Here is a 27461-nt window from a genome sequence, read left to right as displayed (position 1 = left end):
ATTAAAAATTAAACAATTAATGGCGGATCCGGAAGTATGGAAGATATATTCATGTGATGTATTAGCTCGAGTTGTAGAGGGGGATATTAGAAGATAAGGGAGAAAGATGGCGGCCGACAACAACGACTCGCCCTGACTCTGTAATGTAGAGGGATCAGCCGAGCGTTCATTTAAAGTTCAATTTCTAATTTCACTTCCGTGTTTAAATCCATCGAATCAACATTCATTTTAAAACGTGAAGTTGACCATGGACCCGAGTAGTCGGTCGGTAAGTATTAAGTATTGTTTTAATATGCCGGTCAAGTTTGATTAGAAGATCGATAAACAGATAAAGTTTAACTATTGTTTTAGATAAAAGGAATCGGGTAAGTATATAAAACTAGTGATGTACGGTTTAAAAATTACATACACTCGCTGACGTGCACTAGGTAAAGTTTACAGGTAAACATTTTTACGCTGATAAGTACATTTAAATCTACACTGCATTTTGTACACACTCGATTTTTTAAATACAAACATTACTATTTCTGATCATTTAATGATCCGTTTAAGGGATAAAAAAAATATTTTGTTGTAATTTTATATAATGAGTAAATTTGACTAATTTTCCCTACTTATAGAAGTCGGAAGGGTGGGGTGGGGGGGGGGGGGTCTTTATCGTAGTGTGTTTGTTTGTCATTCTGTCCTCACTTCGTTTTCCATATTTGTTATTATTGTTTATCAATCTCAAACTGTCTGAGTAGCTTCTAAGTATTTAAATGTGACTTTTGTTTACGATCGGGTTGAGTTGAAGTTGTAATACTGTGAATGTTAGAAAAGAGAAGACCGGACTTTTCCGTTCCAATCTATCTAAACCATTCCATCAACAATACAATCATCATTCATCGAGTTTGAATGCGTTACTTTCAGGTTGCTGGTTTTATTTATTTATTTATTTTTTTTTTTTGGAAAATCTCTCTTATTTTTGATCGGGTTACAGGTGCTAAGCCGTCGTGTGGTTTTACCTAATGAACTCTAAAAAGATGAAGAATGTAATCTTAAATGATCGTTTTTTCATATCCAGTCGGGTTTGTCTTAAAAAAAAACCCACCGACATTTGGGGTGCCAAAAGGGGGTTATGTATTGTTCAAGGAATACTCTCAAAATGCTCGTTAATGAATGTAACTCGCAAAATAAAAAAAAAAAATTAATTGAAAGATAATATGTGTGAAAGACTCAGTCATAATGATGTGATTCTGTGATTCATGATTAGAAAACGTTTCCGACGTCCATGCAATTCGAGAGAATAAATTCAAATTCACTTGAACAATTTGGTTATTAAAACGACTTCAATCACATACAGTAAATAATTTATTAATAGTGACATGTACATACATTTTCAAGTGTGATATTAGTAATAATAAGTATATTTTAAACAGCCGGCCCTTCAGGCCTATACGCTACTTTAAACACATTGTAAATGATGAAAAAAAATAGCAGAGCGTCAAGAGGATTGAAAATATACATGCATAAGTATAAAGATCAAAGATCAGAGTAAATGGGGAGGATTTATGTAAGGATGTTATTATGTACACTGAGTTGATATTCAGGTGTATGATACATACAGAATGTACATAAGGAAATATTACAACTGTATGTACTATACACCACTATTTAAGTAAAAGAGAAATTTAATCTATCTAAAATCAATATGTGCCTAGTATTTTTTAACAATAAAATGCTTGTTGTGGTGATTTATGCAGGATATAAAAGTTGCAAAATTACAGAAAAAAAAAAACATAATTCGCTTACGCGGGTATTTTTTTTCTGCAATGATCGCTACTTTCATAATGCGCATTGAAGAGAGCATGTTATTGTTCCTTTTTACATCTTTATTCCACCAGATGAATACTAGAAAATTGATTGTTTAAAGTAAGTTAACACAACTAAATCATTGTTAATATACATCAGTACGTTAGATAAATAGTAGCGAAGTCGTCTTATATAAGAATTTGAGTCTGACATCATCATGATTACATGCATTTTATGCAGTCACCGGTTTTCTAAAGTTGCTGAAAGTTTCGACTGATCGATATACTTGGTAGAACTGAATCTACAGACCCGTGAATTACCATCAATTTCAGTAGAAAATAGAGGGAATCATACTTAGTGGATGTAAATATTTAATATATGTGTGAAATGTATGTGTGAAATATGTGAACTTTCATTTCATATTTGTTAACACATACTGCGAACTAGAGCACGACCAGGGACAATAAAACTCAGATGAGCTTAGCTTTGATCTCGCTGTTTTTAAAAGAAATAAATAGTGATCGAAAAAAAAAGACTGAGAACGAAAGTAAGCGCATCTAAGTTTGATGGCCCCGGAGCCTGGTCATTAGCGATAAATGTAACACATACGTTAGAACAGTTAGATTCCACTCAAAAAGTTAAAAATAAAAAAAGAATATTTTGTAGATTGCATCCAGTCCACTGCCAACCGTTGATGAGCGGGCTGAACTTACCGGGCAATACACGATGGCGTCACCGGAAGTAAAAGTGAAACGAAAAGAGGAGGAAGTGGACGTGTCTTATCTGAGTGTGAAGAAACAATCCAAGATAGAGCGATGTACAAACAAGAGTACCCCACATCAGGGACCCACCAAACTCATCGTGATTCTCAAATGGGCCACTACCTTGATATTCGCTGCTGTATTATTAGCGAGCCTCGTTTTGAGTAAAATTACTCTGTTCGGTCTTGTGCAGGGTCTGAAAATTGAGAAAGAAGTGACCAGTCGGAACTATCAGGCGTTCTTCATGTGTCTTATTACACTTGTGGCGCCGAACGTGATATCTCTACTGAGGTCTATTTGGAACATTATTGGACGGAGTGATATACCCTGGCCAAACAAGAAGGCAGTAGGACTGGTAAGCTTTGTACATGTAGCATTAATTTACACAATAATGTACATAGATAATTTATATACGACGTTTCAACGCCAAAAGAAATGTATGTCACTGCTGTTTTATAGATAGGTGTTGTACCATTTGTTAATACCCATTAATCGGATATCTACGGAAGCCCATTTAGGACCTCTCAAAAAATATTTTTGAATTTGATATAACGAATTCTTGAATTTGTTAAAACGAATTTAAATCGTTATAACGAATTGTTGAATCCGTTATCACGAATTAAATTTGTTATAACAAATTTTAGGAATTCGTTAGAACGAATTTAATCTGTTTTAACAAATTCAATGAATTCGTTATTTCAAATTTCAAAATCTGTTTTAACAAATTAAATTTGAAATAACGAATTCTTAAATTCGTTATAACAAATTAAATTTGAAATAACGAATTCTTGAATACGTTATTTCAAAGTTTTAATTCGTAATTTCGGTTTTTTAAACTCGGTTATAACATATTTTCACCCAATTTGTGGTAACAAATTTCATGTTTTGGGGAAGAAATTAAACGGGGCGGACTTCATTTGTCCCATATCGGCGTACGACAAAATGCGCCGATCAATTGATCGGCGTTAAAACGGCGAAGTGGTATTAAATGAAGTAAATGTAACCATGATAACAGATGTAACAATTCCAAAAGACACCTTACTTTATCAGCTTTGCTAGAATTCCTACATAGATAGAAACAAAATATTTAAGAACTATATGTAACAATGCAGTTTCACCAAAAATACAATATATACAGATTTGTTTCGACGGGTTTCTGAGTGTGCAAAATTCAATAAAATTGTTTAATTATCGACGGGTTTCTGAGTGTGCAAAATTCCAAAAAATTGTTTAATTAATGCTATCAATCAATGATCATGCTGATTTATTAACATATCTGCATTTTTTTTTTATCTCATTACATCACCAAACCGTGAGATTACGCCTTACTTAAAATAAAATACTGGTCTGGAATAAAATTGATTTAAGAATAAGGAATCATTCTTTGAGTATTACTAGTCTCAGGTGATTTTGGCCGGGACGTGTTCAAATCAAATAAAGCTCGACGGGATTTATGATAGATATGACCACGCGCTGACCGAAATTATCAACTCATAATATTCAAAGAATGATTCCTTATTACTTTAATACTTATATTTATATTCTTTCCAATTTCCACACTTCAAAACAACATTCTAAAACCACTGTTTTTTAATGAATAACACATGCTATGTATTATTACGCAGCGCAGCCAATACTGTTTTTCGGTTATGCTGTACGACACGCCCATTTTGTGTCGCTCATTTTTTATAAAATTATTGGGCTGGGTAATCACAGTAAAGGGCACTTAAAAATATAAATATAATATTTTATATGATGTAGCTAGGCATTATAACCAGAATGTGCACATGCGTGAACCAACTTACCATCAGAACGATGTATAGAATAGGCTATTTTTGGGAGTTGATTTTAATAAACTCTCCTACATGTATGCAGTTACTCAGGCAAACCGAATGTGAAACAGTGTTTGGACCTAAGTACAAATCAACATTGCTGAAAACATTTACTTCTAATCAATAAATTCGATGTAATGAGTTCTTAAGCTTTGTTTTTCAAGGAAACTTATTTAAAGATACCTTGAAAATGGTTAGATTTTAAATGGTACGAACAATTTAGATAATTTTTGAAGTCGTACATTTTATATATTCTTACGCCAGAGCTCGTTCAACCAGACGCTCGGCTGTCTCCGTAAATCTCCGACAAGCAGAGAGTCTCTCTTGCTTGTTGGTGATTAACGGATACAGCTGAGAGTCTGGTTGAACGAGACTAGAGTTCAATTTTGCTTGGATCCATACAATTTCTCATAACTATTCCGATTACTGATACGTAGTTTGATAGAATAGATCTTTGAATATTATACAACATGATTCATATTGGGTTTTCACGAAATTCCTGTGAAAGAATTCATATTATTAAAAATGTGCGTAATTCATGCAAAATTACATATCATTGATTTTAAAATAAATAATAATCGAAAAAATCAACTCCCATCAGTTCTTCAATACATTGATTTTATAAAGTACAACCAGGCACTATAACCAGGACTTTTCGGTAAACGTTTGGGAGGAAATTTGAAAGCTGTTTGGAGGAATTTCGAACTGATATTCGCGCAATTAGGAAAATTCGAAATTTACATTATAAATGTTCATTAAAAGAGGTAGGAATGTTGTGTTCATTAGATTTACACCAAAATGTTGTATAAATATTAGTATTTGAGAGAACAAAAAAGAGCAATGTTACAGGAAAACAACAGGCACTTAGCATCGGAGGGGGAGGGGGTGTGGAGTGGAGCAGGGGCAGGGGGACGAGCTAGACTACCCCCTTCAGCACACGCTTTCTCGCAGCAAACAATTTTCTTTTACATATAAAAGGTGAATTAACAAGGAGCCCCCCTAATGTTTTTGGGACCAGGTTAAAACTGAAATGAAAGGGAGGAAATAAACTGTAGAATTGAAGTTTAAGGTACGCCTTTCCCCATGCCCCCACGGATTTGGATTTTTAAATGTTTTAATAGCATATTGTATGTATCACTAGGGTCAGTGTTCGTATCACCAGGGTCTGTATACCCATAACCTGGGTCAGTATTACGATTATCAGGATGTCTATATCTATTACCAGGGTCAGTGTACGTATCACCAGGGTCTGTGTGCCCATCATCTGGGTCTGCATACAAAAAGCCTGGGTCAGTGTACGTATCATCAGGGTCAGTGTATGTATCACTAGGGTCAGTGTTCGTGTCACCAGGGTCTGTATACCCATCAACTGGGTCAATATTACGATTATCAGGATGTCTATATCTATTACCAGGGTCAGTGTACGTACCACCAGGGTCTGTGTGCCGATCACCAAGTCATTAGAACACATCATCAGGGTCTTAATGCATATCACCAAGGTCAGTGTTCGTATCACCAGGGTCTGCCCATTACCAAGGTCTCAAAACCTATATTGTTATAGGTATTGAGACCCAGGTGATGGGTATACTGGCTCTGGTTATGCGTATACATGTACACACTCTTGTAATTGGGTACACTAACCTTGGTTATAGGTAAACTTACCCTGGTGATGGGTTTACTGATTCTGGATATGGAAATACAGACGCTAGTGATGTGCACTCTGGCCCTATTAATACTAATATACAGACCCGGTGATAGGCATATAGACCCTGGTGAAACGTACACTGACACTGGTGATAGGCATTGAGACCCTGGTGATGGTACGTGGATTTCTGGCTATGGGTAAACAGACCCTGGTGATGAGCACAAAGACACATTGACCCTCGGGATAAGTATTGAGACCCTGGTGTCCTGGTGATTGGTATACTGAATCTAGTTATGCGTATACAGACCCTGTTGATACGTTCACCGACTCTGGTAGTACTTACTCTGACCCTGGTAATACGTACTCTAACCCTGGTGATGGGTATACAGACCCTGGTGATGGACACACAGACCTTGGTGAGGGGTTATGGATAGAGCTACATGGGGTCGGTGTTCTGACCACCCTTACCCCTCCCCAACCCCCCCCCCCCCCACCCCCCTGAAAAAAAGAAAAACAAAATAAATTATCCCTTTCCTCCTAACCTTGATTGTTTTTATATTGAATTTAAGCGTAGGTGTTTATAGAACCTGGTGAATGGTATATTGTATGAGATACAGTAATATTGGTTTATGTATAAACCCAATTCTTTTTTACTGGTATATGTAAGGAAACCGTGATATTTTGTTCAGGCAGGTGGCATCGTAAACAAGTGAAAAGAGGGGGGTGGGATGGGAGAATCGCCAAACAATTCTTGACATGCAAAAAAAAAAGTCTTTAAAAAATTCGAAAATCGTACACCGTGGGGGTAGCCATAGAAATGCTAAGTTTACCTCAAACTTAAATTTCACTGTTTATTTCCTCCCAGTCACTTTCAATTTTTTACATGCTCCGAAAATGCTAGGAAAGGGGGGAGCAATTGCATGGGGACAGGCCTCTCCCTGTCACCCCCACCAACCCACTCGTTTTAAGCTACGTGGCTATTGTTTTCCTGTAACATTGCCTTTATTGTCCTCGCAAATATTTAATTATCTTTTTTTAGTGTAAACCAAAGGTACATTACATTCCTATCACTTTTAATGACTATATGATATAAAAGTCGCGGGTTTTTTTGGCACCTATCATCAGTTCGAAGTTTCTCCAAGAAGCAATCGAATTTCCTCCCAAACGTTTACCAATCCCGATGGAAAGTTGGTTCACGCATGCGCACATCCTGGTTATAATGCCTGGCTATGTCATATAAAATATCATATTTATATTTTTCAAGTGTCCTTTACTGTAATAACATTACAAATCAATTTTGAAGCCTATGGCCCAATTATTTCATAAAATATGAGCGGCACAAAATAAGCGTGTCCTACAGCATAACCGAAAAACGGTATTTGCTGTAATAATTTAAACATGTGCTGTGCATGAAAAATGCCGATATGGGACAAATGAAGTCCGCCCCGTTTAATTTGTTCCCGAAAACATGAAATTTGTTATTACAAATTGGGTGAAAATATGTTATAACTGATTTGAAAAAAACGAAATTACGAATTAAAACTTTGAAATAACGAATTCAAGAATTCGTTATTTCAAATTTAATTTGTTAAAACAGATTTTAAAATTTGAAATAACGAATTCAGCGAATTTGTTATAACGGTTTAAATTCGTTATAACGAATTCCTAAAATTTGTTATTACAAATTTAATTCGTTATAACGGATTCAACGATTCGTTATAACGATTTAAATTCGTTTTAACAAATTCAAGAATTCGTTATATCAAATTCAAAAATATTTTTTGATAGGTCCTAAATAGGCTTCCGTAGATATCTTTGCATATACATACGACGTAAATTGTTGAGTTTGACACTATACAAAGTCAAACTTTTAATAGAAGGGCCCGTGAGAGCGAAGCTCTCCCCATAGACAACACGTGTATATACATGTATGTCTAAAAATAGAAATTACACTTTACACCTATGAAGTTGAAAAACTTTTCCAAGATGGTGGAAAAAAGAATAACTTCACGCGCAGAGACATCACCGGCATCCATGTTGAATTTGAATCTCGCACTAACTTCACGTTTGGTGATAATTTATCAGCTTTGTTTAATAAGTGATAAATACATTCAAATTTACCTAGTGTGTTCTTGAAAAATTAATTCCTTATTAAGAAAACAAATTTTCGTTTCCTACAACTTTCAACAGTTGCATTAGATCCGATCAAATGGATTTCAGGACAACTGATTAGGCAAACAACGTGCTTCAACAGCGAAGCAGTTTTAATCCATTGTTATTAAAATAACAGCATGTAATTAAATTAATTTTGCTTTCTGATAACTTTTTTGCCCCAGTCACACATTCACGGATCAACTCCACGGTTCTACTACGGAATATTTTCCACGGTTGACACCGGAAAATCAAATAATCGTTAATGCCCCAGTCACACATTCACGGATCAACTCCTAGGTTCTACTACGGAATATTTTCCACGGTTGACACCGGAAAATCTAATGATACGGAGTTAGTACGGATGCACTACGGAATGGATACAAATTGATACATACGAATTACTACGGATTTATACGGAGTTAAAACGGACTTCTACGTTCTATAACGGTTTAGTAAGTTTTTCTAAGGAAGTACTAGGGTGGTTTCATCCGTAGTGGAATTTTGAACATGTTCAAAAATTGTCGCAGCTATACAAGTATTGCTACGTTTGGATACGATAACAGACGGAAACGCCACGGGTCAATTCATATCGCCACGAATGATTCCGGATCGCTTCCGTAGCTAATCCGGCATTTAATCCGTGAATGTGTGACTGGGGCATTTGAAAACACCAAAGACGATTTTTCTCATACTTTCAATTTGATTCGTTTTTAGCTCACCTGAGCTGAAAGCTCAAGTGAGCTATTCTGATCACATTTTGTCTTTCGTCCGTCTGTCCGTCCGTCCGTCCGTCCGTCTGTAAACTTTTTACATTTTGAACTTCTACTCTAAAACCGCTTATCCAATTTCAACCAAATTTGGCACAAAGAATCCTTATGGATATATATGCAAATATCAATTGCAGAAATAAAAGTCCGATCTATATTCAAAGCGGAGAAAACCTTGATACTGTAGATAAAGGGGGGGTGCATTTTTAAAAATCTTCTTCTCAAGAACTACCGAGGCAAATTCAACGTAGTTTAGCATAAATTATCCTTATTGGAAGGAAAATATAAATTGCAAAAATTAAGGGGTAATTCTGTTTCAAATCTGAGTTATTACGAAAATAATAATAAAGGAAAGGCGTGTTTCAATCAGTTTAATAGCTTCGGGATCGGCATCCGGTAAAATGGGTAGGCAAGACTTGGCCTGGGCAAAACAAAAGATTGGCAGTTATTAATCTGCCAGTCTCATTAAGATTTCAGGATATTTGATGGACAAGTATATTTGTATTCGCTGTAAATATTGGTGCAAAATAATGCGTATTTGGAATTGACGATTGCCGATCTGCCCCGCCTTTAATTTTGCCACGGCCCGGGTTTGCATACCTATTTTACCAAGACTCGTATTCCATACTTCTAAAACGAGGTTCTTTGTTTAAAGCAGCCATGACATTATACGAAAAAGGGTCGATCTGACTATGATGAATTTGCTTGTTGTGCAACAGTTCGCGTATGAAGGGAAATTTTGAAACATGCAAAATATATTGGTGCCGATTTTGTGAAGTAAATTGAGGCTAAATATTTCAATGTGTTGACAGTTTTCACACATGACGTTGGTGTTAGCTTGTTCTGATTTTCGTTTCGTTTTCATTATTTACGCTTTGTAACCTGGAAACTATCGTCTGTATTTCGTGATTTTTACGTATCAAATCAAACAGAGACTTCGGTAAATCAAACAGTTAACTGTTTACCTGCGCAAATTAAGCAAAATCTGATGTAGGGGTACTGAAATACAAATCATTCTGTCGGTAATTCGGCATTATTTTTTGCGTAAATTAAATTAATGCAATAGGTTTTGTTGAGATGCTCGGCATCTTCTCGAGTTTATTCAGTTTAAATAGAGTTTGATATCGCTGACGGAAATATGTAGGTATATACATGTATATATATGATTCATTTCGAAAAAATAAATTGTGTTCTTTATTTGTTATACATGTAGTGCATGTTTCTTGTGTTTAATTGTTTACAATTTCTATTTACTAACCATATTTGAGTGTTAAGCTTCGAATTATAAGCAAGATTTGCTCACAATTCTATGTTTGTACACAGATCTTAAAAACTAAAGATTTAAAAAGTAAAAAAAATTGTCAATATTTATGAACAAAATTTTTCAAAGTCTGTTCTTCCAGAAACCAACTTTAATAACTTATTGTATTGTAAACTTAATCTTTTTAGCTCACCTGAGGGTGGGGCCACAATGGGGGGGTCGAAGTTTAACAAATAAATATATACAGTAAATGTTTAAAAATCTTCTTCTCAGAAACTAATCGGCCAGGAAAGCTGACACTTGTGTGGAAGCAACCTCAGGTAATGTAGATTCAAATTTGTGAAAATCATGACCCCCGGGGTAGGGTGGGGCCACAATGGTGGGTCGAAGTTTTACATTAGAATATATAGAGTAAATCTTTAAAAATCTTCTTCTCAGAAACTAATCAACCAGGAAAGCTGAAACTTGTGTGAAAGCATCCTCAGGTAGTGTAGATTCATAGTTTTGAGAATCATGACCCCCGGGGATAGAGTAGGGCCACAATGGGGGATCGAAGTTTTACATAGGAATATATAAAGTAAACCTTTAAAAATCTTCTTCTCAGAAACTAATCAGCCAGGAAAGCTGACACTTGTGTGGATGCATCTTCAGGTAGTGTAAATTCAAAATAATGAAAATCATGACCCCCGGGGGTAGGGTTGGGCCACAATGGGGGATCGAAGTTTAACATATGATTATATAGAGTAAATCTTTTAAAATCTTCTTCTCAGAAACTAATCAGCCGGCAAAACTGAAACTTGTGTGGAAGCATCCTCAGGTAGTGTAGATTCAAAGTTGTGAAAATAATAACCCCTGAGGGTAGGTTGGGGCCACAATGGGGGGTCGAAGTTTAACATATGATTATATAGAGTAAATCTTTAAAAACCTTCTTCTCAGAAACTAATTAGCCAGGAAAGCTGAAACTTGTGTGAAAGCATCCTCAGGTAGTGTAGATTCAAGGTTGTGAAAATCATGATCCTCAGTGGTAGGGTGGGGCCACAATGGGGGGGTCAAAGTTTAACAAAGGAATATATAGGGTAAATCTTTAAAAATCTTCACAGAAACTAATCAGCCAGATGACTCTTTATAATTGTTAAGACTTTGGCCCCAAGACAATTATTTGGCCTCACGAGAAGGTTCAGAGTTTGATGTACGTTTATATCCCATATATAAACTATTGTTAAGGATCATTTTGAGGACTGCAATACTCAACATATGATGACTATAAAATCATCCTCTTAGAAAAGGGACTAATGATTATAAACATAAGAATATCCAGGGGAAAATGGATTTTATTAATACAGGATCTACATGTATTATTGTACATTGTCCAGATAGTTTGTATTATGACTCCATTAAGCTGATTTTATGATACCCAGGTGAGCGATGTGGCCCATGGGCCTCTTTTGAAGGTTTCATTTCAAATCGTAGCCTAACATACTCATACCCAGGTCATTTCGTTCCCAGAATCCAAATCAATTATCAGAAAAAAAATTCAGTTACCACCAATAACTAATTCAATATAAAACAAAAGATAATCAAAACTTAATTTTGTAGACATCCTAATCTTTGACAGACACATTGTAAAATATTTCCCCATTCTAATCCTCCCCCCCCCCCCTAAAAAAATAAAACTGTGTAAACCATTCGTATATGATTTAAAAATACAATAAATGTTCAAATTACCCCCAATATGCCATAAAAATAAAGGCAAATAGGGAGATTATTTGGAGCAATATGCATTTTAAGTACTTAAAAATTATGTATAATAGGAAGTACTGATCTGCATTCACAATCATAAATATGCATTGCACACTAAATGGTAGACATTTGTCAGACAAACTCAGATTAAATTATACACCACGGTATGTACAATATACATTTGCACCTTATGATGTGAATTAGCTAGGGTACTATCTCAATTCTCTAGTTTTAATGCACAAATCAATCAGTGAATGTTTCATAATTCAGTGTTTGGATGACAAATTTTAGTGATGTTAGGGACCAAAAATAATCTTAATATCTGTTCATACAAGTGAAATATTCGCCAGATAAATTGATTCTCTTATTTTAAAAAAATATACGTCATTACTCTTTAATTCATGTTTTATGCATACATTTAACATGTTTAAAATAAGGGAGTAAAAAGTTAAAATAGTTCATGCTCAGAAATTATCCAGAGATCTGCGATGTAGATACTACATGTAGCTGCAGTCAGGTATTATCCAATATATGTATAAATTACTTCAGACTAGACAATAAGACATCAAAAAAATACACATGTATATTGATTTTTAACTGTCCCAAGATTTTTTGCTTCATTATTAGTTATTCAAAAATATACCTACCTTTGCTATCCAAGGGTTTGTGATCTCCAGGAGCGGCGCGGATCAGAAACCATTGGCTTGCGAAGATAAAATATTTCAGGGTTCAAACAATATTTATTTACATACCAGATTGAAAATTTGTTTATATTTTTTTTATTTCAATTTCCTTGCTCTCTCTCTCTCTCTCTCTCTCTCTCTCTCTCTCTCTTGTTCGGCTGAAAAAGCGACTGTTAAAATGATATAAAATAAGATCTGGATGATCACATTTGAAAATTGTGTGAGGTGTTTCAAGAGACTTCGGAAAGGAAAAAAGATAAATTTCCATAAGAAATCTGTTTTTCTTTCCTGTGAAAAATCCTGAGTAAAAAAAAGTTGATGTTTTAATAATTAGCTGTGTACGTTTCTATAACATAGTCAAAATGTTATGAAAACAGTAACATGGAGCAGGCTATAGTCTATAGCATATCAGGGCCGGGCTTGAACAAATTTAACAAGCAATAAGTTTGAGTCCAAACAAAACAATTTATGAAATGACATGCCAGAGATGATGAAAGGGCATCTACTGATATAGCCCCATTTATATTGGCTTCGCCCTCCAAACGGTTACACCGTAAAACATATTATAAATATATGTATATCAATGATATTTTTATTTAAGTAACGTAATTTATATTTCGGGGTGTCAAAGTATATCAATTTCCCCATTTCGTTTTAGATTGCTTTGACAGCAGCGTTAGAATCGACGGGCCTCTGTATTGTTATATTCAAAACCCTGGCCTCGGGTTCACCAGCCTCGGGAGTCAGTGCGATGCAGATCGGGTTTGTCCTTCCCATACTGTTCCACATCAAAAAGGGAAATCGTGACATTTCATTTTTCCGCACGTTTTCGCTCCTTTCAATGATGTTGGCCATTGCAGGGGTTGGACTTGTTATATATATTTACGTGAAGAAATCCAATGAGGACGCATGGAGTCTTGTTGGTGTTGTTATCGTGTTTTTGTCAATGCTTCCGTACCTTAATAAGAAAATATACGGTCTCACAAGAACCCCTGTCACAACTGTGAACCAACCAATACCAACAGGGTCAATTAACAGAAGTAATTCTTCCGGACATTTTTCTCAAGGTCCTTCATCGGGTTCGGACTACAATTCTTTCAATTCAATGTCAAGCGGTATATCTATGGCGAGTACACATACTGAACCCGACCCAATTAACAATATAACATCCGACAATGCAGTGGTCTGGAAAATACTTCTCATTTCGTCTTTGTTCAAAATTGTGTTCATCTTTGCAGTGAGCTCGCTTCTTGTACAATATGGAATGGGAAACATGAATTTCATAGACGCCTGGAACTTTCATTTGGAGTGGGACACTGATGGACTATTTTGGTTCTTTATTGTACACATAACCACAAGTGTTCTTGCCTACGTCATTGCAGTGTTCGCGTGTCACACGTGCATGGATCGCGGAGCCTTCGTGATGCCTCTTATATTTTCGTCACCCGTCTCCTGTGTTTTGCTTGTTGTCTCGGTTTCGTGTACTTATATTCGTAACGCATCGGACGGGACTAGTGATTACTGTGAGAGTAGTACATACATAGTGTTCAGTGTTGGCGCGATGGTACTTACTACTTTGTCAATCTGGTTGGTTTATGGCAGACTCTTCTGGAGCGTCAAAAGACTGGTGCTACTGAAAGAAATACAGGTGAGTAAAAAACCCAAAACAAACTAATCAGCAGAAACAAGATGAGTTTAAATTTATAATTTGTGTTAAATATTAATAAACTTTCTTGCTTTAAAAAACAATTAATTACAATATCCTCTCTTAGCAATTCTGATCCGCGTATTTTTCCTTTGAAATTACAATTGTCTTTCAGATCAAAACTATAATCATGTCGTTTCAAATTTTAATATTTATCATATTTTTCTTCAACTCTTGTGGAGTAATTATTATATTAAGCACGAAATCCATCTGTCTATTTAGGTTACTCTTGTTTATCCAATGCCTGATACAGTGAGCATTTAAGTTTATGTGCCTTTGTAATGAATTGATTCCCTACTATACTGTTATTCTATTACCGGTATATCTAGTTGTTTTGGTTACCTACCTACAACAGCGTCATGCTGGAACAGTGGATGTACTTAAACAGGAAGTTAAGCCAAGAAACGGAAGATGACGACGAGACCTTAACGAGGTCAGACGAGAAAACCCGAGTGTATATTTGCACAACAATGTACCGTGAGGTAGCGTGTTTAAGCAATAGGAAGATCACTTTGCTAAACAAAACAATGGCAGGAAATTATCGCTTCAGTTTGTACTGATCTATTACAGAGTAGAAAGGAGATGCAACAGTTGTTGGAATCTATCGGAAAGATCAGTCAAGCCACGTCAGACAAAGCCAAAATCCATTTTGAGTCTCATGTTTTCTTAGATGGAGCTGTCCGAGGCGACGAGTTGACCGAATTCGCTCTACAGTTAATTAGTCTGCTGAAAGATGCTCTAAGTGAGTAGAGAAAGAAAAAAAAAAGAGAGAGAGAGAGAGAGAGAGAGAGAGAGAGAGAGAGAGAGAGAGAGAATAAAATGTTTAGGAAATAAGTATAAAAAAGGGTTCTTTTTATAAAAACAAATCTTTAGATATCAAAATCAAAACCTAGTTGATCAATTATTTGATATCTATTGCTGCACATGTCTTAAGCCAAGTTTGTTTTATTGTACCAGATATTGATGACATCTTGACTTGCACGAAAACAACGACACCTTACGGGCTACGACTAGGATGGAAACTTCCGGGTCCCTGTGGAATGACATTTACTATACACATGAAAGATCCTAAAAAGGTACAGACACACAATATTGAAAACTAGAATTTAGGGCCATTGTAACTACTGAGTTTACGTATAGTTCTAATTCCAGGTTAAGAAAAAGAAGAGATGGAGTCAGATTATGTATATGTCGTATGTTCTTGATTTCCTGAGCAAGCAACACGTGGACCGGGATGGGAATCCAATTGGTAAGTAAAGATCTATTTAAAAAATAACTAGATGCTACCACTGATGGCGCAAGCTAACTAAATTATGTATTGTATTCAGGGTTATTTTCGCCCTGTGTTATTTTTGAAAACAGTCTCGCCAAGTCACGCAGTTGATTTTAAAGAGATTTAATTTAATGAGGACGTTGGAATTCGCTACGTCTTAAATTTGTCCGCTGATAACAAGGGTAAAAAGGACGAAAATAAAACGGGAGCTATTATTGTCATGTTTACAGTATATATATCATGTACTTACTTCAATTTTAATTTGTAAGTAGTGTAAAACAAAAAAAAAGGTTAAAGAGTTTCAAAATGATATTTAACTGGTCATTACATGAAATGAGGATTTAAAAGAGAATAGTGAATGTTTAAACAGTAAAAGACTCCGACTGTTTCATCTTGACGACGGATGCCGACGTTAAATTCACCCCCGAGTCAGTAGAGGCTCTGCTTGATCTGATGAAGAGAGACACCTCCGTTGGAGCTGTATGCGCACGCACCTATCCACTCGGAGAAGGCCCACTTGTGTGGTATCAGAAATTCGAATACGCGATCGGACATTGGTTTCAAAAGGTTTGGACATTAGTTATCTTGCATTTTCTTTTTTGCATTTCAAGAAATGTATCTACCTTTACAATAGCTGCTGAAATGTAGCTCTACTAGAAATTCGGATTGAAAGACCGTGGACTTATTAACCTTATTTAGGTTAATTACTCCAGAACTAAGCGCAAATACTTGTGCCTAAAACATACCGTTTTTATATGATTGGACCTCTAGCTCCATGGTCCGTCAACCCGAACCTCCTGTGAAGCTACAGTTCTGCAGCTAGCTATTAAAACGAGAATACTGGTTAGATATTACAATGGCGACGACGGTTTTTAAAATGATGATGGAAATGATGCATGTTAATTTTTAAAATGGTGTATTCCAGGCTGCGGAACACGTCCTGGGGTCGGTTTTGTGCGCCCCTGGATGTTTTAGTGTGTACAGGTGTTCAGCCCTGAAAGATATCATACCAACGTACGCTTCCAGTGTTGAAAGGGCGTTTGAATTTCTAATCAAAGATATGGGCGAGGACAGATGGCTCTGCACACTCATGGTCAGTATTTGGCCAGCAATGATTACTATCAATAACATATAAGACTTACCTTTTTTATAACTTCAATTTATTTAGTGATCAGTCCTAATATTTTTGTCCTTTCCAGCGGCACGATTTTGAGTTTTCGTTCACGCTTACAGGAAAATAAGGTGTGACAAATCGAGATTTAATTTCATTTCAGCTATAACTAATATAGTGGCAAGTTTTCTGTAACTTACAGGTACTAAGCGCTTTGTTAATAAAAAATAGTTATATTTCAAAGATTCAGGCGGCTTGTTGTACATGTAATACACACAAACACGGTGAAGCTGATCGAGTTGTTTTTTCATTCTGTTCGATTTGTATATCATATTGACTTTTGCGACTTCTTGATTAATTTTTTATTCTTTCTTTTTATCAGGATATCTTAGCGTCTTTTTGTTTTAAACCATGCACAGAGTGAGATGCAGATCAAATTGTTTAATTCTTGGTTATTTTTGATGATTTTGACAGCATGCTGTTTTAAATTTACAGGTCTGGGACGGGCAGCGGATCGTACTCTTCTTATCTCTTTTTTTAATTCTTGCATAATTATACATGATTTTATGGCATGTTGCAATTGTTTATTTCTTACAGGTACAGAGCGGGTGGCGAATTGAGTACTGTGCCGCCTCCGAAAACGAGACATACTGCCCCGAGGAATTTGAGGAATTCTACAAACAAAGACGCCGCTGGATCGCCTCCACTCTGGCTAACATTATATCTCTGATCAAGGAGTGGAGCTTGATTCGTACCCTGAACCACCGGGTGTCCTACCTGTTCTGTATCTATCAGATATTTCTCCTGACCTCTACTTTTATAGGCCCCAGTACGGTCATCATCATTGTCGCAGGCAAGTACTGTTTTCTCTGTTAAACCCTTTTTTCGTCGCCATAAAATGCATCATTATCATGATCGCTTTCGATAGAAGCTTCTTTATTCACTTTAGTTATTTTGATTTTTAATTATTTTTTATGTATCTATTTTTGTAGGTGGTCTGAATTATGCCTGGGATATAAACGTTGTGTGGGCGGTAGTTCTACAGATCATTGTCTGTGTGATCTATGCCGGAATATGTCTCTTCATGAACGAAACATGGCAAATGCAGGTGACATATTTGTTATACCCCTGTACATCTTGAATAATGAGTTGTAGAACAAATACGAACCAAACTTATCTTGAAAGTTATAATGGTTCATTCATACGCAATGATTTTTTTTGGGGGGGGGGGGTTCTAATTTTACAAAATGTAAATATATCACACTCTGGTTTTCACCGTCGTGATGTTTGGGGAATAGCTCAGCAGATTTGTGGCTATGTGAGGAACTCACGTTCACAATACCTGAGGAATCAAAATCAAAATCCGTAGAAATTAATTAAAAGATGTTTATTTCGATGAGCCGCAATTGGAAAGTGATTTCGTAAAAATCACTTACCAACGCGGTCACTCTACGGACTTGAAATTGACCAATCAGGTAACTCATTTTAAAAAGGTTAACGCCCAATTTCGGCAAAATTTCTTTGATGCTTGACACTGTTAACTAAGCCAAAAAGGTGTTACAACAATTACTCGCATTTCTGCAAAGAAGACCTGTAACAAAGACAGGATTAACTTGAAGCCGAAACAAAATAAATAAGTTTATCTACGTGGAATTTCGAAGTGTCAAGCTAATGCGCCAAAGAATTTATTTCCAAAGAAACCGAAAAACGAAATGTTTACATTACTACCTAACAGCCTGTCAAAAATTCTTTAATGTAAAATGACATTCTATGTGTTACATAAGATGTGCTAGTAAACCTTGGGAGTGAAAATTAGTCTAAATAAGATTTATGTAAGAATACCATTTTAGGTTAAAAGAATGTATAAGATATTTCATCGCACTAAACAAAATAAATTAGTTAAACTAATTTCAATTATTAAATTTTGATACGTAATTAAAGGTCATAAATGCACGAATTTCTATTTCAAATAACAACATTTTTCAATTAATTGAACAGTGAAATATCATGAATTGCTGATTCATGTTACTTATAACTGTTACATTAAAAGTTTAAAATTTATCAATTTAAACTTAACTATAACAGTTTACCCCCCTTTATAGTTAAGTTTAAATTGATAAATTTTAAACTTTTAATGTAACAAATATACTAAATTTGAATTTTTCAGAGCAATGTGAAGGAATGGGGGTGCAAGCTATATGCATAAAAATGAAATCAATGGGAGTAACTTATAATTTAACTTGAATGTCGGATACATCAAATCGTTCGAAGACGTGTAATATTAATGTAATGATACTGTTCATTATGCAACTGTTTTGAGGGTTTTGATCATCATAACTTACTTTTACCAGATATTTCGTGGACATCGGTCAAATATTTTTATTGACGTATCATTAATCCTCTCCTATCATGTATCAATCTTACTGTATCCTGTATGTATCTTGTTCTTATGTACGTTTATCATATACACCTCCTTGTGTGTGAATTCCATGCCATCGGCGGTTTATCTTGGGCACGATAACATTAAATGTACCGTTGTACTTGTAGAAAAATCAGGCTATAATTTTAATTCAAACAAAAACACTAAATAATATGCGCCCCCCAAAAAATCGGTCAATTTTTTGGTCAACCATGCCTTTTTTTTTTTACTAGTCCGGCAAAATCATCACGTTCCTGTACGCCATTGTGATGACAGCAGTCGTGGTTGGAATTGCTGAACAGGTAGCGGAGGATCTGATTGCTTTTAGTCCAGACATTAAGACAGAAACAAAGAATAACATTACTGTTACTATAACAACCGAATTACCAGCGGGAGGTAATTCTTTTCTGACCAATGAACTATATTTCTTCTGTCACAAAGTATACCTTCTTTCCCATATTTTCTACTTGCGATGTTATGATAATATCAAATTCCAAATATATATATGGATTTTTTGCGCAATGTCGCATTTGCTTTGTATATAAGATTTCTAAAAAAAGAAAGATGCTAAGATTTCCCGTTCAAAACTTAGTGTTTTAGTCATTTCCTCGAGACTTCTTAAATCTTTAATCTAAATGTATCTTTAAACATGAATTAGTCTGAATTACTTTATACCCTTTTTAATGTATTCCAGCCATTAGCGACGATTTCCCCGTGTCGTTCGTCACGCTGTACCTCGGTCTCCTGATCGCCGTGTTCCTCCTCACAGGGATGCTTCACCCGTCAGAGTTTAGCTGTCTGCTCAACGGCATAACCTACCTCCTCTGTCTGCCATCCGGGTACCTAGTGCTCAATATATACAGCGTGGTCAATATAACCGATAGATCCTGGGGTAAGTCTACCTTAAAGTATCCTCTTTGATCAGTATTTTTAATTTGATAAGAAAATGAGTGTCTTATTCTTATGTTAATGGCTAAATGATAATGTTTAAATGTTTGTCTTATTCATTGGTATCCAAACAGAAAACTGTAAAACGAAATATTATGGCACATTACAAACGTTAGCGCCTTTGGTTGTCTGCTTTAAGTTGGACAATGAATTTCATATTCAAATGCACATGGCTTAATGATAATTTTAATGTCTGTCTTCTTCATTGGCATTTAATCAGAAAATTGATAATCTTCTTAATCAATATAGGGACACGAGAAGAGAAGGATCACAACAGTGTCAAGAAGACGAAGCCCTGGTACGATGGTCTGGAAACAGTGATGAGGAAAATATTCTTGTAAGTGACGCCTTCCAATTTGATAATATTTAAAAAATACCCTAAGATACATGTATGTTGTAAGCTTTACCAGTTGGTTGTCCTGAATGACATCAACGAGATAAAGAAAATAAAATGATACATTTAACATTTGTTCTTGATCTTGATTTATTGATTGCATTTCTTTACACAAGTAACTCCCATACTGCCATTACCGACGCATAATTTTTTTCTTCTGTGTTACATTTATTATTGTAAGTGACGCCTTTGAATTTGATCAATCTTATATAAATCATATATTGTTAAAAATCATAATTTTAAATTATTTGTTAATTGTCTTGAATGACCTCATATGTATAAAAAAAAATGGGAATAATACGATCAACATTTGTTTTGAGAAATATCATGTAGCACCTAACAGCATTTTTGCCCTTACCGACACCTTATTTTGTTTTTCTGTGATGGCGTGTTTTTACATCGCACCTTATTTATTATTATTTAATGGCCAATATTTGTAGCTGCTTTGATAAAAAGGAAACACAAGGGAACCCGTCAAATGTGGACATGCAAGATGAAAAGTCAAAGCGGAGAAGATCAGAATCCGATTCAGGTCAACCACAAAACCTCTCCAAAAGCCTGGGCCCTGGGTTAAAATTTGGCGGTAAATAGCTGCTCATGATCTATCGCTTCATGTTATATTTAAAAAAAATAAACAAAAAATTCTACGAACGTTTTATTAGAATAAATTTGTTCCTGGTCTTGGTCATATGTAATGTTTAATTTAGTTAGAATATCTTGTTTAATTATTGTAACAGGTAAAAGTTTGTCTAGATCTCAAAGTGTTGAGCAGCGGATGGAACAGGTAAACGAAGAGAAGGACGAAGGTAAACATCTTAATGTACTTAAAGTTACGTAATTATCAGTTAGTCACCAAATGTATCGTATATTATACTCCAGAAGGGTAAAAACCTATATATTAAGTAGGTCTAGGAGGTAAGAATATGGTGCTTAATGCCTCAGTGTAGTAATCAAAGAGGTCAAGTAGTAGTTTTATACAAGTAATTAAAAAACTGGCTTAACAAAAAGACTGTCTAAGATGTAGGAAGTATGCTAAAGTTGTGTACGAGTCTTAACATAAACCTTGTTTTCAAATTTAAACCAAATGTTCATAATAAAAAAGGTTCTGTCGAGTTTTATTTATCTTTCTTATTATATTTTGCAAAACGAAACACATACAGTTATTACATTCGTATGTTCTGCATAGCTTTGGTCCCATTAGTCCTATACATTTAATGAATAAACTATCTGGACCTCCCCTCTGCTTTTTCACATTTTAAGATGTATGCCTAACACTTTTCCTATGTTTCATCAATATATACGCATTGTCAGTCATTAATCTGAGAAAAAGTTTATTGATTAATCAAACTTCAAATTAGTATTAACAATGCTGATAGGTGCATAACATCACTTGTAGATGTTGAAGAGGAGTCCTACAGTGATGAGGAAGAGGAGTTATACGATGAGCTAGATCCAACTGCTGTAGAGGATTGGCTTCCCAAAGACATGAAGGTATGTAAAGGATAGATGTAAGTGAGTGAGACAGTGTAGGTTAGTATGTCTGTACGTAGTTATTAAGAAATTAAAAAAAGGTAAATCACATGGTGACTACTGTTTACTTAATGACTATTTTTATTGAATTTGAAGAATATTTGTTGCCTATCCTACATAGACTTTTTAATTGTATACTACAAACAGGTTTCTTTCCTGAATAATGGTCTTCTTCTATTATTGTGCCTATTTTTAAAAAGGGAGATAAATCTTATCCCAATAATTATAGAGGAATCAGCCTTGTTAGCAACATGTGTAAACTTTTTACTTCCGTATTGAACAACAGACTTATAACATGGTCAGATGAAAATAATGTCATAACTGATGCACAATTTGGTTTTAAATCTAAATGTGGTACAAGTTATGCAATCTTTGCTCTACATACTTTAATTACTTCATCGTTGGCTAATAATAAAAAACTTTACTGTGCCTTTATTGATTTCAAAAAAGCATTTGACTCTGTTGAAAGGTCTAAACTTTGTATGAAATTGTCAAAAATTGGTATCCAAGGAAAACTTCTACGTGTTATAAAAGGGTTATATAAAAATGTCAAAGCATGTGTGACTTCTAATGGACACTTGAGTGATTTCTTTAACAGCAATCTTGGTTTAATGCAAGGTGAAGTACTTTCACCCATTTTATTTAATTTGTATGTAAATGATTTTGAAATCAATTTTTTAAATTCTAAATGTGTACCATTTGAAATTTCATCACTGAATCTTTTCCTTCTTATGAATGCTGATGACATGGTGATTTTTTCAGAAACAATTGCTGGTCTTCAATCACTTTTGGATGAATTAACATATTATTGTAGCACATGGAAATTACACATTAATGTTGATAAGTCAAAGATTGGTGTTTTTAGAAAAGGTGGAAGGGTCAAAGAAAACGAAAAATGGTATATTTATGGTAAACCACTTGACATTGTAGATCAGTTTGCTTATCTTGGCATTATTTTTTACTACAATAATAAATTTTCTAAAGCTGAGAAACAACTTGCTGAGCAAGGCAGGAAGGCATTATTTGTATTGAAAAAAAATATTAGAACAATGTTTTTTAATCATAATACTTTGCTATCATTGTTTGAATGCTTTGTTGGCAGTGTCATTAACTATGCTTCTGAGGTATGGGGTTCACTCAAAGCACCTAATATTGAGAAACTTCATCTTGATTTTTGTAAACATATCTTGGGAGTTAAAAGGTCAACTTGTAATGTAGCAGTTTATTCTGAATTAGGACGCTGTCCTCTGCTGCACCAAAGAATGTTCAACATAGTTAAGTTCTGGAAAAAATACTGTACCATAATAATTGTATTATTCAACATTGCTATTATACACTATATGACTGTGTCAAAAAACATAATGCAAAAAAACTGGTTGTATCATGTTAAAGATTTTTATGCAATCTGGGTATGTTTGATTTGTGGGAAAAACAAAAAATAACAGCTGCAGATCTCTTTGTTGTTAAGTAACGTATTTTTGACCAAGCTACACAGCATTTTTTTTCCCAACTAGATATTTCTAGTAAATGCTCTTTTTTCAAATACCTAATTGCAACCTATAATTACAATTTTATTTAGGGAAACCTATTCCAAACAAATATCAAAAGTGTATTTCCAGATTCAGGTTGTTTTCACATCAATTGTCGATAGAAACAGGTCGATTTTATAATATTGAAAGACACAATAGAAACTGTTTTTTATGTTCAAATTCTATTGAAGATGAATTTCATTTTATTTTAATATGTCCCATATACGAAGGCTATCGCAAAAATACATTAAGCCTTATTACTGGAAAAAACCTTCAATGTGTAAACTTCTGCAACTTTTTAATGTTGAAAATGTAAAGGAACTATGTAATCTGGGTAAATTTATTCACTTTGGTTTGAAATTAAGAAAAGATTTACTAGTACTTAATGCAAATTAGATGTTGATATCATAGTATGTACACTTCTGCCACATTCTCCTGTTAACCTACCTGTACGTGTATATTGTTTATATTTATTGTACTGATGAGCTGTATAGCTTAAAGTTAATAAAGAACTGAACTGTACGTTTTAGCTTGCACAGAGAGAGAGAGAGAGAGAGTGAGAGAGAGAGAGACAGACAGACAGACAGACAGAGAAAATAGAAGAATATAGAGAGAATATACAATGAAAAATACTCATTACATATATAATGAAAAAAATCTATTAATAAAATATAGGAATGATTTTTCAATAAATAGAAAAAATAATGCCCATTTGAGAATAAACTCATCCTAGTGAGTTTAAAAATGATATATATGTAAACATTTCTTCCACATAAGTTAATACAAAGCATATATTTTTTATTTTACTCTTTTTAACTCTTTTCCAGGAGTATGCTAAACTTTTTAAAGACAACGGCTATGAAAACACAAATTTTCTAAGCATGCTGACTGACGTCGATTTAAAGAGACTTGGAATAAAGAAGGTAGCACAGAGGCGAAACTTGTATCGTAAAATACAAAACATACCGGAATTCACGATACCCGTAGATGTTCCGGTTAGTAGCATTTTGTTGGTTTTTTTTCTAAAGTTTGCAATGTATATAATTTCAACTTAAATCGCCCAAAATATCCTATAAAACAGAGACTAGATTTATAAAAAAGTAACCTTTTACACTTAGGTGACATGGAACACATGTCGATATTAACGTGGATAAAAGTACATTAAATCAAAATACTCTGAACGGTATAGAATTTTAAAATTTTACAAAATTTGACAAAAAATTTGTTTTAAAAATAGTTTGAAAGGTAAAAATTGTAAAAGTCCCAGCGGGATTAGCACTCAGAAGTTACAGATTCGTGGTTAACGCTCTAACCAATTGCGCGACATTGTTAGTTAATAATTTCGGGGGTAAAAACATTTATAAAATTGTACGTTAATTATTGATTTCGATCGGAAATACGTCACAATATGGAAGTGTCCCATACCACCTTTAAAATAATTAGTTCTGAAAAATAAAAAAATAAGAATTCCTCTAAAGTACAATCACGTGTATATCAATGTATGACTCCTATTAACTTTAAGGGTGAATCCAACAAAATATGTTCTTCGTCAACTTTGATGTTTATAAACCTTTTGCTTTTTGTAGAAAGACCTTAGTTCTTGGTTACATCAGATCGGACTAGAGGAGTACAAACCAAACTTCCGGAGAAATCAAGTTAAGACCGTGCGGGACATGGAGGCCCTGAAGTCGTTTACTATAAAGGAGATCAATGAGGACCTCAACATAACAAAACCGGGTAAATATCACTTACAGGCTACGGCGGTAATATGTATGTCAACAGTAAGATGGTAGAACAATCTTAAAATATAAATTAAACGGCAAATGTCTACTTATAAAACTGTATTGTTTATTTTTAATGTTGATAAACTTTATGAAAAAAGATATTTGGCTGAATTAATGTAAACATATATTACAAAACGATTGAAATTGGCTTGATTAGTTTGTTGAATAATTGAAAAAAGAAACGCAAGTAGTATTTACTTTAATTCGTATAGTCAGCCCGACATCATTGCAACAAGTATCAATACTGCAAAAGTAAAATGTACAATAGTCAAACATTTACAATGAAAGTAATTTTAACGTGTTTTAGTATGGGAAATTAGCCCTCTATTTTGATGCTAAAGTTTGAAAATAAGTTGTCTTCATTACATTCAAATTGCAACCGTATCTGTACAAACACATTTGACTGAGGAGAGCCAATATATGTTCAAAAATATTGTATAAAATGACAGATTTTTTTTACAAAGTTAAGCATATTGTTAATGACTTTTTAGGTCATGTTCGAAGACTTCAGGACGCCATCAAACGACTCCGAAATCCTACACACGGTAAAACAAAAATGGTGTAAATAAAAAAAAGAATGACACATATTATAGTACATGTTTCTTTCTTGATTTGAATTTTATTACATGTTTTGAATATTTTACTTTTCAGACGAGAGAGTGATCACCAAATTTAAGGAAGAAATCAGTCAGGCTTTCTTACATGATCTTAGGAGTGTTAACCAGGAGGAGAACAAATTCTGGAAGGACCTCATCCGGGCATGTCTGGAACCAGCTTCTGACGCATTCGGATTTGAGGAGATCTTAAAAGGTACCAATATACTTATACACTTTCTCAAAGCTAATGTTTTATTTGCTAAAATTTTGGTTGGAATTTGGGGCGTTATTTGCTGTTCTTTAAAAACACACCCAATAAACACTTACTAAAAACCTCTTTCCAGGTAAACTCCAGAACCTTAGGAACGAGTGGCTGATGGTCTCTGGAATTGTCAACTGTCTCTGGATCGTCATTATCATGACTCTTAGCAGCAGTATAGATCTGCAAATTGCAGGGACCAACCCACTTAGTACGTCACATTATCTACGTTTTATTTATACAATAATGCTTTCATTGCAAAATTACAAGGATACATAATTTTCAAAATATGTTTAACTTACGAAATATTGATACAAAATAACATTGATCTAACATTTGACCTTTTTTCGTTGAAGGTTTACTATTTCTGATCGTCTTTGGATTCCTTTTCGTTCTACAGTTCTCTTGCATGCTTGTCCACAGATTCACAACTTTATCGCATTTTATCGCGCGTGCGCCGTACAAATTTGGACAAAATTACCGTAGTTCTGTTTCTTTCTTGTCACGTGATGTTGACTCAGAGGAAGAACTCTTAACAAGGGAGGTTAGAAATTTAGAGCCTCAATTTCTCAAAAGAATCAGGAACCAACAAAAACAAGGCAAACGAAAGAAAAGCAATAGTAAATCCTCAGAAACAGCACCGCTGATTGCTAATTACAATGGTAACGACATTTATACGGGACCTCCAGTCAAGGAGACTTATGAAGAAAATATGCTGGCTGAAAGAGGACAATATATCAGAAAAGTTTAATTTGTGCCAATTTTAATGAACTTTTGTTTTGGTGACAGTCACTATTTAAAACCAAATGTATGTGTTTAAATGTTAATTAGTTACGTAACTTTGTTTTATTGTATGCTTTTATACAAACTCGGAACTCTATCTCAATTATCATTAGCGCAGTATAGAAATATTGATATGGATATGACTTTGTTGTCGAAGAGCACGTAGCATTGTTATCAATATATCTGATGTCGGAATAGAGAATCCTCAGACACTATAAAGTAAATTGATTGAAATGAAAATATGCTAATTTAATAAGAAAACATGGTCAGGAACTCAAGAACAGGTCATTCACTCGAGCGATATTTTTTTTAGTTTTAAGGCTTAATATGGGATGTCATGGTTAATACTAATCAAAACAGTATCCTTTCTGATTGAGGACTTGTTTACATTTTTGGCGAAATTAATCTCATATGCTTTTATGAACAAACTTTTTTGTGCAAAAAAGATTTTGATAAAAAATTATCAATAAGGGGCATTTTGAAACAATTTTTTTTT

At 34.5% G+C, this 27461-nt stretch overlaps 1 protein-coding gene across 2 annotated transcripts; it reads left to right on the top strand.

Annotated features, from left to right (window-relative positions):
- LOC128170781 (chitin synthase chs-2-like) lies at positions 1-27452 on the top strand. Of its 2 annotated transcripts, XM_052836551.1 has the most exons (23): positions 1-268; positions 2458-2907; positions 13293-14282; positions 14669-14821; positions 14910-15081; positions 15297-15415; positions 15492-15588; positions 15983-16179; positions 16538-16705; positions 17321-17576; positions 17716-17831; positions 19376-19538; positions 19837-20034; positions 20340-20427; positions 20925-21067; positions 21222-21290; positions 21881-21975; positions 24371-24538; positions 25130-25280; positions 25819-25872; positions 25979-26137; positions 26268-26393; positions 26539-27452. In XM_052836551.1, the coding sequence occupies exons 1-23, from the start codon at positions 248-250 to the stop codon at positions 26931-26933; spliced, it is 4548 nt and encodes a 1515-aa protein (XP_052692511.1). In that variant the 5' UTR covers positions 1-247; the 3' UTR covers positions 26934-27452. The 2 variants fall into 2 exon arrangements, with proteins under 2 accessions (XP_052692511.1, XP_052692512.1); XM_052836552.1 differs by lacking the exon at positions 1-268 and having other exon boundaries at positions 2767-2907; positions 13873-14282.
- The last annotated feature ends 9 nt before the right edge of the window (positions 27453-27461 follow it).

The sequence above is a fragment of the Crassostrea angulata genome, chromosome 2, assembly GCF_025612915.1.
Source record: "Crassostrea angulata isolate pt1a10 chromosome 2, ASM2561291v2, whole genome shotgun sequence".
Taxonomy (NCBI): domain Eukaryota; kingdom Metazoa; phylum Mollusca; class Bivalvia; order Ostreida; family Ostreidae; genus Magallana; species Magallana angulata.
The sequence above is the reverse complement of the archived record's forward strand: the minus strand, read 5'-3'. Positions and strand labels throughout refer to the sequence as shown.

Coding starts and splice junctions, on each gene's coding strand:
- LOC128170781 (XM_052836551.1), top strand. CDS start 248: ATGGACCCGAGTAGTCGGTCG. Junction 21,068..21,221: donor CCCTGGGTTAAAATTTGGCG/GTAAATAGCTGC, acceptor TTATTGTAACAG/GTAAAAGTTTGTCTAGATCT. Junction 21,291..21,880: donor AAACGAAGAGAAGGACGAAG/GTAAACATCTTA, acceptor CATCACTTGTAG/ATGTTGAAGAGGAGTCCTAC.